Source organism: Pogoniulus pusillus, unplaced genomic scaffold, assembly GCF_015220805.1.
Source record: "Pogoniulus pusillus isolate bPogPus1 unplaced genomic scaffold, bPogPus1.pri scaffold_131_arrow_ctg1, whole genome shotgun sequence".
In the NCBI taxonomy this organism is placed as follows: Eukaryota; Metazoa; Chordata; class Aves; order Piciformes; family Lybiidae; genus Pogoniulus; species Pogoniulus pusillus.
The window spans coordinates 47,694-64,737 of record NW_026974567.1 but is presented as its reverse complement, the minus strand read 5'-3'; the positions used below and the strand labels follow the sequence as shown (position 1 = coordinate 64,737).

The following is a 17,044-nucleotide window of genomic DNA, read 5'->3' as shown; positions in this document are numbered from 1 at the left end:
GATGCTAATTAATCCCGGGGCGGCACTCGGGCGCGCAGGGACAGAGCTCAGCTTTGTGCCCCGCAGCGGCGCTGCGGCTCCCGGGGCGGCTCTGACTCTAACTCCCCCAAAGAGGGCACAGAGCGAAAGAAAAAGCCCCCAAGTCCCCCCCCAAAAGTGCTGAGACGGATTTTTGCAGCGAGCTGTGTCGCACTCGCTCTTTGCCCCCTGCCCTGCACATCCACGGCTTGATGCTGCTCAGACCCTTCCAGCGCACCCCCAAACATCCCACGCTGGGATGAGGTTCCTCCTGCACCCAGGAAAACCAACGCCAAAAGCAGGGGGGGTGAAGCCCAGGGCGTTTGGAAGAGGAGGGTAAAAGTTTTGCTGGCAATTTGGTTGTGACTGCAGCAACCTCCAGAGTGTGAGAGGGAGGAATTCCGGGGAGAGGCAGGAAGCAGGAGCTGCTCCCCTGGCAGAGGGATGGAAAGGGAAAACCGAATCAAAGCGAACCAAACACCGGCAAGAGGCTGCAAGCCAAGTGGGCAGATGAGGGCGACCTGGCCGTGGGCTCCACGTGGCAGTGATGTGGTGGTGACCACGGTCACGGCGCTGGAGCAGCCAAGAAGCTCACAGCAGGAAGCAGGGAGCAAACCTGCGGCGCACCAGAGCTCTGCTTCTGGCACCGGGGCAGGCACCGCGTTGGTTATCGGCGCTGCGGTGGGGATTCGGCTCCTTGCTCCGGGGCGCTACGGTGTGGCTCCGGTCTGAGGAACCAGCGATGCCGAGGGGCGCAAGTGGGATGTGAGGGGTGCTCGGCACCAAGTGGGGTCTCGTAGAGCCCCCAGAATTTTAGACCCACTCCTGGTGTGGGGGTGTGGGATCCCCGGAGATGGGCTGGCTGGCAGCTCTGTGGGGGTGAAAGGCCATCGGATGCTGCCCACCGAGGGGGAGGGCTACGATTCGGGGGGGCCCCCTCCTCAGTGGAGCTCCGTTTCTGGACTCCAGACCATTCTTAACGGTGGGGGACTCTGCATCGTAACTCCCAGCCCCTCTCTACCGCGTCCGTCCCGGGAATCTCGGCCCTTTTCCCGGGAGGAGTGCCGCGCTTGGACCCCCAGGGATCCCCTTCGCCCCCCCGGGTCAAGTCTCCGCACCGGGACTCTCCAGTCTCCTCAGTCTCCTCTTCCCCCGGGGGCGTGGGCTCTGCACCACGACGTCCCTGGACCCCTGTTGTCTCGGGGGGACCTCCTCACCTCCCTCCCCCCGCCCTTCCCTGGTTGCAAGCTCCGCACCGGGACCTCCCGGTCCCCTCTTTCGTATCGGGAAGCGGCTCACCGGCACCCCCTGGAACCCCTTTCCTCCGCAGTCACCTCCGCACAGGATCCCCATTGCCTCGGGGAGGGACTCCGCACCGGATCCCCTTTCTCCCGGGGCGGGGAGAGGCGGGGTTCGTGTCCGTGTCCGCGTCCGTGTCCGCGTCCGGGTGCGTGTCCGGGTGCGGGTCGGGACTCCTCTCGGGCGGGGGTCCGCTCCGGTCCCCTCGGCAGAGCGCAGAGGCTCCGCAGCCGGAGCGCGGCCGCCCCTGCCCCTGCCCCTGCCCCTGTCCCCCCCCCCCGGCCCCTCTCACCGGTTGCGCGGCGGCGGCGGCGGGCGCGGGGCCGCAGGTGCCGTCCCGGGAGGGGCGGGGCCGGCTCGCGGCAGGGGCGGGGCCAAGGCCTCCACCTGCTCTGCTCCGCCCCCCGCTTCCAGGTGCGCGAGGAGGCGCAGCCGCGGTCCTAGCGCCGCCCGCCGCGGCCGGCCCGGGGTACCGGCAGGGACTCTGAGGCGAACGGGGGCCGCACGGGCTGGGAACGGAGGGTACCTCCGTGAGGAGCAGGGGGCAATAGGGACTGCAGGAGGGTGCAGGGGGTGGCAGCAGCCCCAGTAGCCTTATAGAGGCTCTAAAGGCCTGGCACTGTGGCTGCTGGGAGCTGCAGGTGCCGTAGTGGAAGGTGGCACCGTGCTGGTCCCAGCCTGGCACTGCGGCTGTAGGTCCTGCACTGCTCAACTGCCAGGGGCAGGGACAGAGCAGCCAGCAGGGTGCGGGAACCCTTCCTGCCCACGCTGGTTCCTCATCGGCGCCCCCGTCCTTGTCATTAGTAGTGTTCATTAATCACTGGGATGCTGCGGAGCCTCCCCGAGTGTCCCAGCCTGGGCGCGGCTGTTCCCTGCGGCTGGGATTTTCTTCCCTGTTGGCTTCGCTGGGATGCAGGAAGCGCTGCTGAGTGGGTCTGGGAGCACACTGCTGCCTGTGGACAGAAGCCCAGCAGGGGGAGGTTGGAAGTGACCTCTGAAGAGCATCCAGTGCAACCCCCTGCCAGGGCAAGGCACAAAGGAACACATCCAGGTGGGGCTGGAAAGCCTCCAGAGAAGGAGACTCTACAACCTCTCTCTGGGCAGCCTGCTCCAGGTCTCCAGCACCCTCACACCAAAGAGGCTTCTCCTCAGCTTCAGGTCTCTCAGCATTTCATAGAGTGGTGGTGAATGGTGCCACATCCAGCTGGCAGCTGTCACTAGTGGTGTCCCTCAGGGATCTGTGCTGGGCCCCATCCTCTTTAACATCTTCATTGATGATCTGGATGAGGGCATGGAGTCAGCCATCAGCAAGTTTGCAGATTACACCAAGCTGGGGGCAGATGTGGCTGGGTTGGAGGGCAGAAGGGCTCTGCAGCAGGACCTTGACCGCCTGGACAGATGGGCAGAGGCCAAGGGGATGGAGTTCAATAGCTCCAAGTGCTGCACTTTGGCCACAACAACCCCATGCAGAGATACAGGCTGGGGTCGGAGTGGCTGAGAGCAGCCAGACAGAGAGGGATCTGGGGGTGCTGATTGATACCCACCTGAACATGAGCCAGCAGTGTGCCCAGGTGGCCAAGAGAGCCAGTGGCATCCTGGCCTGCATCAGCAATGGTGTGGCCAGCAGGAGCAGGGAGGTCATTCTGCCCCTGTACTCTGCACTGGTTAGACCACACCTTGAGTGCTGTGTTCAGTTCTGGGCCCCCCAGTTTAGGAGGGACATTGAGATGCTTGAGCGTGTCCAGAGAAGGGCAACGAGGCTGGGGAGAGGCCTTGAGCACAGCCCTACGAGGAGAGGCTGAGGGAGCTGGGATTGGTTAGCCTGGAGAAGAGGAGGCTCAGGGGAGACCTCATTGCTGTCTGCAGCTACCTGAGGGGAGGTTGTGGCCAGGAGGAGGTTGCTCTCTTCTCTCAGGTGGCCAGCACCAGAAGGAGAGGACACAGCCTCAGGCTGTGCCAGGGGAGATTTAGGCTGGAGGTGAGGAGAAAGTTCTTCCCTGAGAGAGTCATTGGGCACTGGAATGGGCTGCCCGGGGAGGTGGTGGAGTCGCCGTCCCTGGAGCTGTTCAAGGCAGGACTGGACGTGGCACTTGGTGCCATGGTCTGGCCTTGAGCTCTGTGCTAAAGGGTTGGACCTGATGAGCTGTGAGGTCTCTTCCAACCCTGATGATACTGTGACACTGTGATGCTGTGATAGATTCATAGAATGGTTTGGGTTGGAAGGGACTTGAGTGATTGTTTCCTTCCAACCCCCTGCCATGCCCAGGGACACCTCCCACCAGCATAGGCTGCTCAGGGCCTGGCCTGGAACACCCCCCAGGGAGGGGGCCAGCCACAGCCTGCCTGGGCAACCTGTGCCAGGCAATCCCTGCCATCACTCTCAACAATTTCTTCCTCCTCTCCACTCTCCCCTTCCCCTCTCCCAGCTCCAAGCCATTGTCCCTGAGCCTGCTCCTCTCAATCCTTCCCCCGAGTCTCTCCCCAGCTCTCCTGGAGCCCTTCAGCTCCTGCCAGGCTTCTCTAAGCTCTCCCTGCAGCCTCCTGTGCACCTCACAAAGGTGAGGAGGAAAACCCCAGAGCTTTCTCCAAGGATCCCAGAGGGAAGAGCCCTGAGCAGGCTTTAGTCACCCAGCTGAGGATTTTGCTGCTGTGTGGAGGATTTGGGGGGATTTGAGCTGGTGCAGAGTGAGTATTAATTAGGATTATTGGGATATGAGCTGGAATATTAGCTGCCTTACAGGGGATAAGGCAGGCAGGGCTCCAGGGCACCACAGACCTGCAAATCCCCAGCAGCCTTCACATTAAGGCAGGGAAAAGTCGCTGGAGAAAGGTGGGGGGAAGCCAAGTGACGAAATCAGCTCTGAGAGGAGCCAACACTTCACCTGCCATGAGGCCACCCTCGGCCCTTGTAATCCTTTGCTGTACTTCTCAGAGCTAAATTTAGACCCTGGACTGCCTGTAACTCACTGCTGCTTGGTTCCCTGCCTTGCCACTGCACTGAGGTTTCACTCTTAGCACCCAAGGGGATATTCCCTGCCCCAAACTTTGCTGCTGCTGCTGCTGCTGCTGCTGCTGCTGCTGCTGCTGCTGCTGCTGCTGCTGAACCTTCTGCTTTCAGCTGCCACTTGCTGAGCCTGGCACTGCCCCACAGCCTGGGGCAGGAGGTTTCCCCTACTGCAGTAGGTTTTGCTTCTGCAGAAAAAAAGGAGCTGGCTTTGGCTTTGTGGGGGTCCAGAGCAGGCTGTGTGGTGGGAGGACAGGATGGGGATGAGCTTTTTGCTGCCTTAACCCCTTCCCCATCCCCCCCTCCCAGGAGGGGGTAGTAGAGGCAGATCCTTCCCCTGGGGAGGTTGCTTGTGGAGCCCTGAGCATCTGCCTTCTCCAGGGCTGTTGTGCTGTGGGGTTGCTCCTTCTGTCTGCAGCTTGTGGAGTGCTTTTCAGGCTATGCAGGAGGCTAAACCTTTCCTCTGCAGTGTCCTCCTAAGTGTCACAGAAGCAATTTGAGGGGAGATGAAGAAGCAGTTAACTACTGAACAAGACCAGCAGGGATCATGCAAAACCAATACAGGCTTGCCTGAGAGTGACAGCTCCCAATCACATCCTCCTTAATAATTAATTGGCAGAGATATATATAACTCTCAGGCAAAATAAAGCCTCTTAATCTTTCATTTGCTAGGTCAGCTGTGCAGTGACCTGGAGAGGGGGAAAAGGGTGCAGCTCACTGCTCTTAAAGGTCTGTTCCAACCTAACCCATTCCATGCTTCTATGAAAACACTTAGGTTTGGTGTTTTAGGAACCATTGAAGGGCCCCAAACAGCAAGAAAATAGGATGCAGGAACTGTTGGGGCTGGTTCGTGGTGTGAGCAGCACAGAAATGCCTGCAGAGGCAGCAGATCTCAGCGTGGGGTCTGCAGGTTTCCTTGTGTTGGATGCATTCCCCCCGGGCTGGTTGGGATCTCTGCTCACTGCACCTGCCAAGGGGCCCTGAGCAGCAGAGGAGGCTCCACTGTACCCATCAGTTAAGCCTCTAATTACAGGGCTGGAGCTGGCAGCTCATGGCTTGGACAGAGTGACTCTGTGCTGGGTAAAGAACTGTCTGGATGGCAGAGCCCAGAGAGTGGTGGTGAATGGTGCCACATGCAGCTGGCAGTTGGCAGCTGGCAGCAGTGCTGTGCCCCAAGGCTCAGTGCTGGGCACAGAGAGGGGTGGTGAATGGTGCCACATGCAGCTTGCAGCTGGCACCAGTGCTGTGCCCCAAGGCTCAGTGCTGGGCACAGAGAGGGGTGGTGAATGGTGCCACATGCAGTTGGCAGCTGGCACAGGTGGTGTGCCCCAAGGCTCAGTGCTGGGCACAGACCTGTTCAATGTCTTTAGTGATGATCTGGAGCAGGGGATTGAGTCCAGCAGCAGTAAGTTTGCAGATGACACCAAGCTAGGAGCAGCTGTGGAGCTGTTGGAGGGTAGCAGAGCCCTGCAGAGGGCACCATGCCAGGCTGCATGGGTGGGCAGAGGCCAAGGGGATGAGACTGAACAAGGCCAAGGGCAGGGTTCTGCACTTTGGCCACAACAACCCCAAGCAGCTCCAGGCTGGGGCCAGAGTGGCTGAGAGCAGGCAGGCAGAGAGGGCCCTGGGGGTGCTGGCAGAGAGGAGCTGCAGAGGAGGCAGCAGTGCCCAGGTGGGCAGCAGAGCCAATGGCATCCTGGGCTGGCTCAGGAGCAGTGTGGGCAGCAGGACAAGGGAGGTTCTTGTGCCCCTGTGCTCAGCACTGCTCAGGCCACCCCTGGAGTGCTGTGTCCAGTTCTGGGCTCCCCAATTCAAGAGAGATGTTGAGGTGCTGGAAGGTGTTGAGAGCAGGGCAGCAAGGCTGGGGAGGGGCCTGGAACACAAATCCTATGAGGAGAGGCTGAGGGAGCTGGGGGTGTTTAAGCCTAGAGCTCATTGCTGTCTACAACTACCTGCAGGGAGGCTGTAGCCAGGTGAGGTTGGGCTCTGCTGCCAGGCAAGCAGCAACAGAAGAAGGGGACACAGCCTGAAGCTGTGCCAGGGCAGGTCTAGGCTGGATGTTAGGAGGAAGTTGTTGTCAGAGAGAGTGATTGGCACTGGAATGGGCTGCCCAGGGAGGTGGTGGAGTCACTGTGCCTGGAGGTGTTGAAGCCAAGCCTGGATGTGTCACTTAGTGCCATGGTCTGGGTTGACTGGACAGGGCTGGGTGCTAGGTTGGACTGGATGATCTTGGAGCTCTCTTCCAACCTGCTTGATTCTGACCACGGGGGCAGATGGTGCCCACTGTCTAGAGCAGTTCTGGGAAGCTGGATGGGTGATGGAGCCTCCAGAGCCTGGAAACTGCCCAGGGAAATGTCCTCACCCCCCTCCCCCCCCCCAGCAAAGAATAACTCCCAACAGACCCCAAACCAAAGCCATCCCTGGGACCAGCCCAGCTCGTGGGGATGCAGCAATGCCTCAGTATCTCACCTGACTCTCAGACCTCTCTGGCTGCCCTCAGCTGCCCTTTCTTTGCTGGTCCAGCATTTAGCTGTGATGGGGACAGGGAAGCTTAGCCAGGAGGTAGCTCCCAGCTGCTTTGCAAGCACAGGAAGAGAAGGAGGCAGCAGGAGGGCAAAGCACAGAGGCTGCTCGAGTGCCAGGAGTGATGCTCTGTCTTCTCTCCTCCAAAGGCAGCCCCACACCCCTGTCCATCCAGTGCACACAGGGCACAGCTGTGAAGGCAGGGAGAAGGCAAACAGCCACCAGAGGTGCTTAGAGGCCCCTGACCTGGAGGCTCTGATCACCCCCTGGCACAGCTGCAGCCTTGGGGGCACTCTGCCCAGGGTCAGCACAGCTCCTTGTTGGCAGCAACAAGGCAGAGAGGAGTGAGAGGGTGGATGTGGACTCGTGGCTAAAACCCTCTAGGATGCTTCCCCCTGGGGAGCAAGGAGAGCTTGCTGCAGCCTGCAGGAGTTGGTGAGCCCAGGCCCAGCCTTGGCTGACTCCTCCCTGACTGCCCTGGACCTCTGTGCAGCCCCAGAAGCTCCTCAGAGGGAAGATCCTCACCATGGCAGCACTTGTCCAGCAGAGGCTGAAGTGCCAGTGGAGGTCAGAGGAGCCATGAAGGTAAATCCTGAGGCTGAGGGGGATTTCTGTGGGTGACCTGGGGTGCTCTTTGTGGTGTGGTGACAGCTGGCAGCCTTCAGCTTCCTCTTCAGCAGCCTCCATGGAAGCTGTGGCTGTGGCAAAGTCTCCAGGCAACCACTTCTCTGCTTCCCAGGGGAACTGGGCACACAGAAGCCCCTGGGGTCTGGCTGCCAAGCAGCACCTGATGCACTTGGGGAGCAGTTCCTCCCATGACCCCTTCCTGTGTCCCTGAGGAACACCTGAAGATTCTGTCCCAGAGTGGGAAAAAGCCCAAATCTGTGCTGACCTCCTTTGGACCTGCAGGTTTAATGAGCCCTCAAATCCTTCCTTTGTTCTCTCTGGTTGAGGTGCTGGAAGGTGCCCAGAGAAGGGCAATGAAGCTGGGGAGGGGCCTGGAACACAAACCCTATGAGGAGAGGCTGAGGGAGCTGGGGGGGGGGGTGCAGCCTGCAGCAGAGGAGGCTCAGGGCAGAGCTGATTGCTGCCTGCAGCTGCCTGCAGGGAGGCTGTAGCCAGGTGGGGTTGGGCTCTGCTGCCAGGCAAGCAGCAACAGAACAAGAGGACACAGCCTCAAGTTGTGCCAGGGCAGGTCTAGGCTGGATGTTAGGAGGGAGTTGTTGGCAGAGAGAGTGATTGGCACTGGAATGGGCTGCCCAGGGAGGTGGTGGAGTGGCTGTGGCTGGAGGTGTTGAAGCCAAACCTGGCTGAGGCACTTAGTGCCATGGTCTGGTTGGTTGGGCAGGGCTGGGTGCTAGGTTGGCCTGGATGCTCTTGGAGCTCTCTGCCAACCTGCCTGATTCTATGGTTTACACCAAAGCCTGAACTGGTCCCAGTCCTCCTTGTGAGCCTCCACAGTGTGTCCCTGTCGTGGAAGGCCAATAGGTTTAAAACACATCCTGGCTTGCCCCACCCTTCTGCTGATGGGGGAAGCAAGGGTGGGAGGGAAACAAAGGCTTGGGCCATTGTGTCCCCTCCCAAAGGGATATTTATGCACTTGTGAGTGCCTTGCCCAGGTAAGCAGCCCTGGTTTCACCTCGTGGGGCTGGTTTTGCAAAGGCCATTCTGGCTGGTGAAGCTCTGAGGGCAAAGGAGCCACCAGGCTTGGGCAAATGATGCCAATGGAGCTAAGCTGCAAGCAGCTCTGCCCCACTGCTCTGCCCCACTGCTCTGCCCCACTGCTCTGCCTCACTGCTCTGCATCACTGCTCTGCACAGACACCATCCTCTGCCTCACTGCTCTGCCCCACTGCTCTGCCTCACTGCTCTGCACAGACACCATCCTCTGCCTCACTGCTCTGCCCCACTGCTCTGCCTCACTGCTCTGCCTCTCTGCTCTGCCTCACTGCTCTGCCCCACTGCTCTGCACAGACACCATCCCCTGCCTCACTGCTCTGCCTCACTGCTCTGCCTCTCTGCTCTGCCTCTCTGCTCTGCCTCACTGCTCTGCCTCACTGCTCTGCCTCACTGCTCTGCACAGACACCATCCTCTGCCTCACTGCTCTGCCCCACTGCTCTGCCTCACTGCTCTGCACAGACACCATCCTCTGCCTCACTGCTCTGCCCCACTGCTCTGCCTCACTGCTCTGCCTCTCTGCTCTGCCTCACTGCTCTGCCCCACTGCTCTGCACAGACACCATCCCCTGCCTCACTGCTCTGCCTCACTGCTCTGCCTCTCTGCTCTGCCTCTCTGCTCTGCCTCACTGCTCTGCCTCACTGCTCTGCCTCACTGCTCTGCACAGACACCATCCTCTGCCTCACTGCTCTGCCCCACTGCTCTGCCTCACTGCTCTGCCTCTCTGCTCTGCATCACTGCTCTGCATCACTGCTCTGCCTCACTGCTCTGCCTCACTGCTCTGCACAGTCACCATCCTCTGCCTCACTGCTCTGCACAGACACCATCCTCTGTCTCACTGCTCTGCACAGACACCATCCCCTGCCTCACTGCTCTGCCTCACTGCTCTGCCTCTCTACTCTGCCTCTCTGCTCTGCCTCACTGCTCTGCCTCACTGCTCTGCACAGACACCATCCTCTGCCTCACTGCTCTGCCTCACTGCTCTGCACAGTCACCATCCTCTGCCTCACTGCTCTGCACAGACACCATCCTCTGCCTCACTGCTCTGCCTCACTGCTCTGCACAGACACCATCCTCTGCCTCACTGCTCTGCCTCTCTACTCTGCCTCTCTGCTCTGCCTCTCTGCTCTGCCTCACTGCTCTGTCTCACTGCTCTGCCTCACTGCTCTGCACAGACACCATCCTCTGCCTCACTGCTCTGCCTCTCTACTCTGCCTCTCTGCTCTGCCTCTCTGCTCTGCCTCACTGCTCTGTCTCACTGCTCTGCCTCACTGCTCTGCACAGACACCATCCTCTGCCTCACTGCTCTGCCTCTCTACTCTGCCTCTCTGCTCTGCCTCTCTGCTCTGCCTCTCTGCTCTGTCTCACTGCTCTGCCTCACTGCTCTGCACAGTCACCATCCTCTGCCTCACTGCTCTGCACAGACACCATCCCCTGCCTCACTGCTCTGCCTCTCTGCTCTGCCTCACTGCTCTGCACAGACACCATCCCCTGCCTCACTGCTCTGCCTCTCTGCTCTGCATCACTGCTCTGCACAGACACCATCCTCTGCCTCACTGCTCTGCCTCACTGCTCTGCCTCACTGCTCTGCCTCTCTGCTCTGCCTCTCTGCTCTGCCTCACTGCTCTGCCTCTGTGCTCTGCCTCTCTGCTCTGCCTCACTGCTCTGCACAGTCACCATCCTCTGCCTCACTGCTCTGCACAGTCACCATCCCCTGCCTCACTGCTCTGCCTCACTGCTCTGCCTCACTGCTCTGCCTCTCTGCTCTGCCTCTCTGCTCTCTCTCACTGCTCTGCCTCTCTGCTCTGCCTCACTGCTCTGCCCAGACACCATCCCCTGCCTCACTGCTCTGCCTCACTGCTCTGCCTCACTGCTCTGCCTCTCTGCTCTGCCTCTCTGCTCTGCCTCACTGCTCTGCCTCTCTGCTCTGCCTCACTGCTCTGCCTCACTGCTCTGCCTCTCTGCTCTGCCTCTCTGCTCTGCCTCACTGCTCTGCCTCTCTGCTCTGCCTCTCTGCTCTGCCTCACTGCTCTGCCTCACTGCTCTGCCTCACTGCTCTGCCTCTCTGCTCTGCCTCTCTGCTCTCCCTCTCTGCTCTGCACAGACACCATCCTCTGCCTCACTGCTCTGCCTCACTGCTCTGCCTCTCTGCTCTGCCTCTCTGCTCTGCCTCACTGCTCTGCCTCTCTGCTCTGCCTCTCTGCTCTGCCTCTCTGCTCTGCCTCACTGCTCTGCCTCTCTGCTCTGCCTCTCTGCTCTGCCTCACTGCTCTGCCTCTCTGCTCTGCCTCTCTGCTCTCCCTCACTGCTCTGCCTCTCTGCTCTGCCTCACTGCTCTGTCTCACTGCTCTGCATCACTGCTCTGCCTCTCTGCTCTGCCTCACTGCTCTGCCTCAGTCTGTGCTGCTCTGCACACACACCATGCTCTGCCTCACTGCTCTCAGCTTGGACAGGGTGTTCTGCTCTGCCTCGTGCTTCAGACCAGCTTAGCCCTGAAGTTTTGGGTTTGAACTGCCTGGAAATTGAAGTGCATCAGGAGAAGGCATTAAGTGCTTTCACCTGAACCAGGTGAAGCTGTGCAAGGGCTTTGGAGGAGAACCTGCCCTTGTCACACAGCACTGATTAAACACAGAATCAGTCAGGGTTGGAAGGGACCACAAGGATCAGCCAGTTCCAACCCCCCCTGCCATGCCCAGGGACACCCTACCCTAGCTCAGGCTGCCCAGAGCTACATCCAGCCTGGCCTTAAACACCTTCAGGGATGGGACCTCAACTACCTCCCTGGGCAGCCCATTCCAGACTCTCACCACTCTCATGCTGAACAACTTCCTCCTCCAGGTCTCTTCCAATCTGATTGATTCTATGATTCATGGTGCAGAACTTCCTCCTCACTTCCAGCCTGGCTCTCCCCACCTCCAGCTTAGAATCATAGAACCAAGCAGGTTGGCAGAGAGCTCCAAGAGCATCCAGTCCAACCTAGCACCCAGCCCTGTCCAGTCAACCCAGACCATGGCACTGAGTGCCCCAGCCAGGCTTGGCACCAACACCTCCAGCCACACAGACTCCACCACCTCCCTGGGCAGCCCATTCCAGTGCCAATCACTCTCTCTGACAACAATTTACTCCTAACATCCAGCCTAGACCTGCCCTGGCACAACTTGAGGCTGTGTCCCCTTGTTCTGTTGCTGCTTGCCTGGCAGCAGAGCCCAACCCCACCTGGCTACAGCCTCCCTGCAGGCAGCTGCAGGCAGCAATCAGCTCTGCCCTGAGCCTCCTCTGCTGCAGGCTGCACCCCCCCAGCTCCCTCAGCCTCTCCTCACAGGGCTGTGCTCCAGGCCCCTCCCCAGCCTTGCTGCCCTGCTCTGGGCACCTTCCAGCACCTCAGCATCTCTCTGCAATGGAGTAGCCCAGAGCTGGGCACAGCACTTCAGGGGTGTCCTGAGCAGTGTTGAGCACAGGGGCACAAGAACCTCCCTTGTCCTGCTGCCCACACTGCTCCTGAGCCAGCCCAGGATGCCATTGGCTCTGCTGCCCACCTGGGCACTGCTGCCTCCTCTGCAGCTCCTCTCTGCCAGCACCCCCAGGGCCCTCTCTGCCTGCCTGCTCTCAGCCACTCAGTCCCCAGCCTGGAGCTGCTTGGGGTTGTTGTGGCCAAAGTGCAGAACCTGCCCTTGGCCTTGTTAAATCTCATCCCATCTTCACTCCATTCCCCCCAGTCCTGTCACTCCCTGACAGCCCTGAAAAGTCCCTCCCCAGATCCTGGCAGCCCACTTCAGATCCTGGCAGGCCACAAAAAGGTCACCTAGGAGCCTCCTCTCCTCCAGACTGCACAGCCCCAACTCTCTCCTCTCTTGCCTGGCAACACTCTGCCTGTTGTGAGGTCTCATTTTCCACAAGCCACTGACCAGGACCCCTCTGCAGAGCCTCCCTGATCAACTCCCACCCAACCTGGGGGTCACCTGCAAACTCACTGCAGGTGCACTTGGTCTCCCCATCCAGATGCAGATGCTGAGCAGAGCTGCCCTGGCTCAGTTCTAATTTCAATTGCCCAGAGACTCAAAGACAGTTAACAGAACAATCTCCAGGATGCTTTTCCCTCTTCCCTCCCCCCTCTCCTTCCCCAAAGGAAAGGAATTAGATGTGGAGAGAGGAAAGGTGAAGCAGACCCAAATCAATGCTCTCCCTGGGACTTGGAAGTTAAAAGGAGAAAAGGTTAACAACAACTAAAAGGTCTCTGAGGTAGGGAAGCTGCAAAGGTGTAGGGAAGGGAAAAGAGGACACAAACTGTGTGAGCACAACCAGGCTGATGGCAGAGGGGGGTCTGGGGGTGATGGATGCTGGGAGGCAGCTGGGGGTGTAAAGGAGGCAGAGCAATGCTAGAGGGGGATCAAGGGAAGAGGCTGGGTGAGATGTGGGAAGGATACTGGAAGAGATTGGGGAAGGGTCTAGAGGGACTGAGGAGGGTACTGGGGGTGATGCTCTGTGGGATCAGGGTGATGCTGGGGAGTCGATGCTGGAGGGGTCCAGAGAGGGGAACGATTCTGAAGTGAGGCTGCAGAGACGCTGGAAGGGATCAGAGCGGAGGCTGATGCTGGGGTTGGGGGGTGGGGATGCTGAAGGGGCCTGGGGTGGAGGGGATGATGCGGGAGGGAGCCGGAGGGCAAGATGCTGGCGAGGTCTCAGGGTCCAGAGGATGCTGTCGAAGCAGGGCTGGGCCCTGCCTCCGCCCTCTGCCCGCCGCCTCCCCCCCCGGCCCGGGGCGGGGTTTGGCCCCGGCGCGGGCGATGCCGGAGCCGGTGTGAGCGGCACCGGGGCTGCAGGCGGCTGCGGCCCCCCCTGGCCCAGCTCCGGGGCGGGGGGGGGGGGGTACACCCCGGCTCCCTCTGCCCAGCCATGCCCGCCGGCAGCAATGAGCCCGATGGGATCCTCAGCTACCAGGTGGGGGGGCGGCGGCAGGCGGCGCGGCGTGCCCGGTGCCCCGGGCGGGGGCTGTGCCGCCGGCGCGGCCGGAGGATGCTCGGTGCCTGCTCACTGCGGCATTTCCGAGGGCGGGCACGGAGAGGGGGGGTGGGGGTGGGTGTCAGAGCCTCCGCAGTGAGGGGCAGAGGAGGCCGAAGGGCTCCTCTTGGGCAAGGGGTGGAAGGGATTTAAAGGGGGAGGGGGGGGGTCTGTAAAATGGGGTGCCGGGGGATGCGCAAGGGGATGCCTGGCCTCGGAAAGGGGGTGCAAGGAGAGGGGAGGGAGAGCAAAAGGAGAGGCGAGGGGTGCCCGAGGTGGGTGCAGGAGGAGTGTTAAGGCACCCGCCTGAGGTCTGCTGGAGGGGCTCCCCGCTGGCGCCCCCCACCCTGGTCCCCTCCTCCCTGCCTCTGGATGTGCCCGCAGGCGACTGCAGGCGCTGGGGATGGGACCAAGGTCGCTGTCCCCGCGGATGCCCCGGGCGGGAGGGCTCAGCTCTTGTCCCCACCGCTGCTGGGCTGCAGGCGGGAGGCAGCTGAGGGTTCCCCCACCCCTGTTTCCTACCCTCCCCCCTCCCCACCCGCGGCACCCACAGGACCTGGCTTGGGGGCAGATGTGAGGTGGGGAATTAATTAACCTGCCCCTAGGAAAAGGGGAAAGGATTTGCCCTTTGCCCAGCAGCAGGGGACAGCGGCCGCGTCCCCGAGGGGGCTCCGCCGCCACCCAGACCCCTCCCTCCCAGCCTCCTTTCGGGGCTCTGCAGCCCTGACCCCTCTGCGTCGCAGGCATTTGGGTCCGGTCCAAGTCCCAGCCCAGCTCCTGGCCCAGCAGCCAGAGTCCCAGCAAGGAGCTGGTGCTGGGAAGGAGCTGGAGGCTTAGGGTGGCTTTGTCTGGGCTGGATGGAGATGCAGAGGGGTGAGGAAGGGTCTCCTGCTCAACCAAAAGTGCCCTGCCCCCTCCCCCCCCAGGGTCTGGTCGCTGTTACACTCATCCCATCACCCCAGCAGGCTCAGTGTGAGGGAGATTCATTCCATTGATCCTCTCTCTGGTGACCACTCCTGCTTGTGTGTGCTGGCAGCAGGGGCCAGCAGGTGAGGTTTGCCTGCTCATGCCGTGCCAGCCTCCCCTGGCACCAGGAGGACTCAAAGCTGAGCCTGAACTTCTGCTTCCTTCTTTTTCCCTTCTCTTGAGCAGAGGAGGCAGGTGAGCTGAGGCAGAGCACTCCACAACCCTTCTCTCTCCTGCTGGGACAGGCCAAAATGCACTAAAACAATGACCTGGAGTAAAACAAGGACCTGGAGAAGTTGGCCATGGGCAGAGGCTGGACTGAGCTGGGGACACAGAGGGACTTGCTGCAGCCATGCCCCAGAGGGCTTCCCTCTGCTCCTGGTTGCGTTCACAAGCACTGATTGCTCTCAGCCACCCAACAAACCCAGCTTGGAAGCAGTCAGCCAGAGCTTGGCACTCAAAGGCTGCTCCAAAAGCTCAGGAGTGAGCCATGCAGAGCTCCATGTCCCCTTCCTCAGCCCAGCTGGTGGCAGTTTAATGGCTTCCAGGTGCCTGGCAGCAGGGCAGAACAACAGGGAGGGAAGGCAGAGCATGAGGGTGATGATCACCCTGGGATGGCAGAACTCACTTGTGGAGGCAAAGAATGGATTGAGTTGGAAGGGACCTCAAAGCTCATCCAGTTCCAACCCCACCCCCCCCCCTCTGCCATGGGCAGGGACTCTACACCAGGCTGCTCAAGGCTCCATCCAAGCTGTCTTTGAGCATCATTTCCCCCTTCCTCTCTGCCCCCTCACTTGGAGATGGATTTACCACCCTGAGCTCCTGGCAGCCCTCCTCACTCACAGGTCCCACAGCTTGCAGCTCCTCCAGCAAATAACCACTCTGAGTCCTTCAGAGTGGCCCAGTCAGGGACTGTGGAAGTTTGGAGTGGGTCTGTTTCCTCCGGGGGCAGCTCTGTGCAGGGCTTGCTGCCGTTCCAGGGATGCTGCAGGGGCAATGGGATGCTGGCAGCACCTTGCTGCAGCCTGGAAGGTGCCCAACTCATCCCAGCCCCTCCTGTTTTGCCCCCTGAATCTTTCATGCTAAATAACAAAGGAAGGCAGCAGGGATCTGAGCTTGGCTCGGGGAGGGATTGGCACTGACCAGCCCTGGGTTTCCCCTCCCCTGGCCGTGTTGTTTTACACCCCCCCGGGTCACCTTTCAGGGCAGTTGACCTTTGTGCTGAGCAGCAGCAGCAGCAGCAGGAGGGAGGAGGAAGTTCATTAGGACAAATGAATTCACAGCCTGGAAACGGTGAATTAGCTCAGCTCAGAGGAAAGCAGGGCTGGGGACAGCTGGAGGAAGGGAGGAGTGGAAAAGCATCAGGACAGTTCCGTGCGAGGGCTTCTGGAAGCATAAAAGGGATGGGGGCAGGGCCAGAGGCTCACAGCCTCAGCGAGTCCAACCAGAACCAAACACCTCCCTCTGCACAGCAGCTGGACCACATTCACAGCTGGCATCAGGATGCCCCTCCAAGGGGCATCCTGCCCACCCCCTGCAGGCAGCAGGCACAGCTCCAGCCAGGGCAGGCTGCACAGGGGCACAGCAAGGCTCAGCTTGGGTGGCTGCAGGGATGGAGCCTCCAGCACAGCCTCCCTGGGCAGCCTGTGCCAGCCTCTGCCCAGCCTCACGGTGCACAACCTCTCCTCAGGTCCAACCTGACCCCACCCTGCTCCTGTGCCAGACCATTGCCCTCGCTATGGGGGACAGGAGTGGGGACAGGCTCTGGGAGGCCAGAAGGGGGGGGACAGGCTCTGGGGGCCAGAAAGGGAGGGACAGGCTCTGGGGGCCAGGAGTGGGGGACAGACTATGGGGGCCAGGAGTGGGGGACAGGCTCTGGGGGGCCAGAAGGTGGGGGACAGGCTCTGAGGGTGAGGAATGGGGGACAGGCTATGGGGGACAGGAGTAGGGGGACAGGCTCTGGGGATGAGGAGTAGGGGGACAGGCTCTGGGGGCCAGGATGGAGGGGACAGGCTCTGGGGATGAGGAATGGAGACAGGCTCTGGGGGTGAGGAGTAGGGGGACAGGCTCTGGGGGACCAGGAGTGGGGGACAGGCTCGGGGGGGGGGGGGCAGAAGTGGGGGGACAGGCTCTGGGGGTGAGGAATGGGGACAGGCTCTGGGGGCCTGGAGTAGGGGCCAGACTCTGGGGGCCAGTAGTGGGGGCCAGACTCTGGGGGTGAGGAATGGGGACAGGCTCTGGGGACCAGGATGTGGGGGACAGGCTCTGGGGGGGGGCAGGGTGGGGCACAGGCTCTGGGTGGCCAGAAGGTGGGGGGCAGGCTCTGGGGGCCAGGAGTGGGGGACAGACTATGGGGATGAGGAGTAGGGGCACAGGCTCTGGGGGCCAGGATGGAGGGGACAGGCTCTGGGGGTGAGGAATGGGGACAGGCTCTGGGGGTAAGGATGGGGGGGACAGGCTCTGGGGGGCAGGAGTGGGGCACAGGCTCTGGGGGCCAGAAGGGGGGGGGACAGACTCTGGGGGTAAGGAGGTGGGGGACAGGCTCTGGGGGTGAGGAATG

General features: G+C 61.0%; 1 protein-coding gene across 2 annotated transcripts in view; it reads left to right on the top strand.

Annotated features, from left to right (window-relative positions):
- The first annotated feature begins 13,304 nt into the window (after positions 1-13,304).
- LOC135173906 (electroneutral sodium bicarbonate exchanger 1-like) overlaps positions 13,305-17,044 on the top strand; it is a 39,396-nt gene continuing 35,656 nt past the window's right edge. Inside the window, exon 1 of one of the 2 annotated variants that reach the window (XM_064141114.1) lies at positions 13,305-13,458. In XM_064141114.1, coding sequence (XP_063997184.1) covers positions 13,414-13,458 — 45 coding nt within the window. In that variant the 5' untranslated portion in view covers positions 13,305-13,413. The remainder of the gene's footprint in view (positions 13,459-17,044) is intronic. The other variant, XM_064141116.1, reaches the window with a different exon arrangement.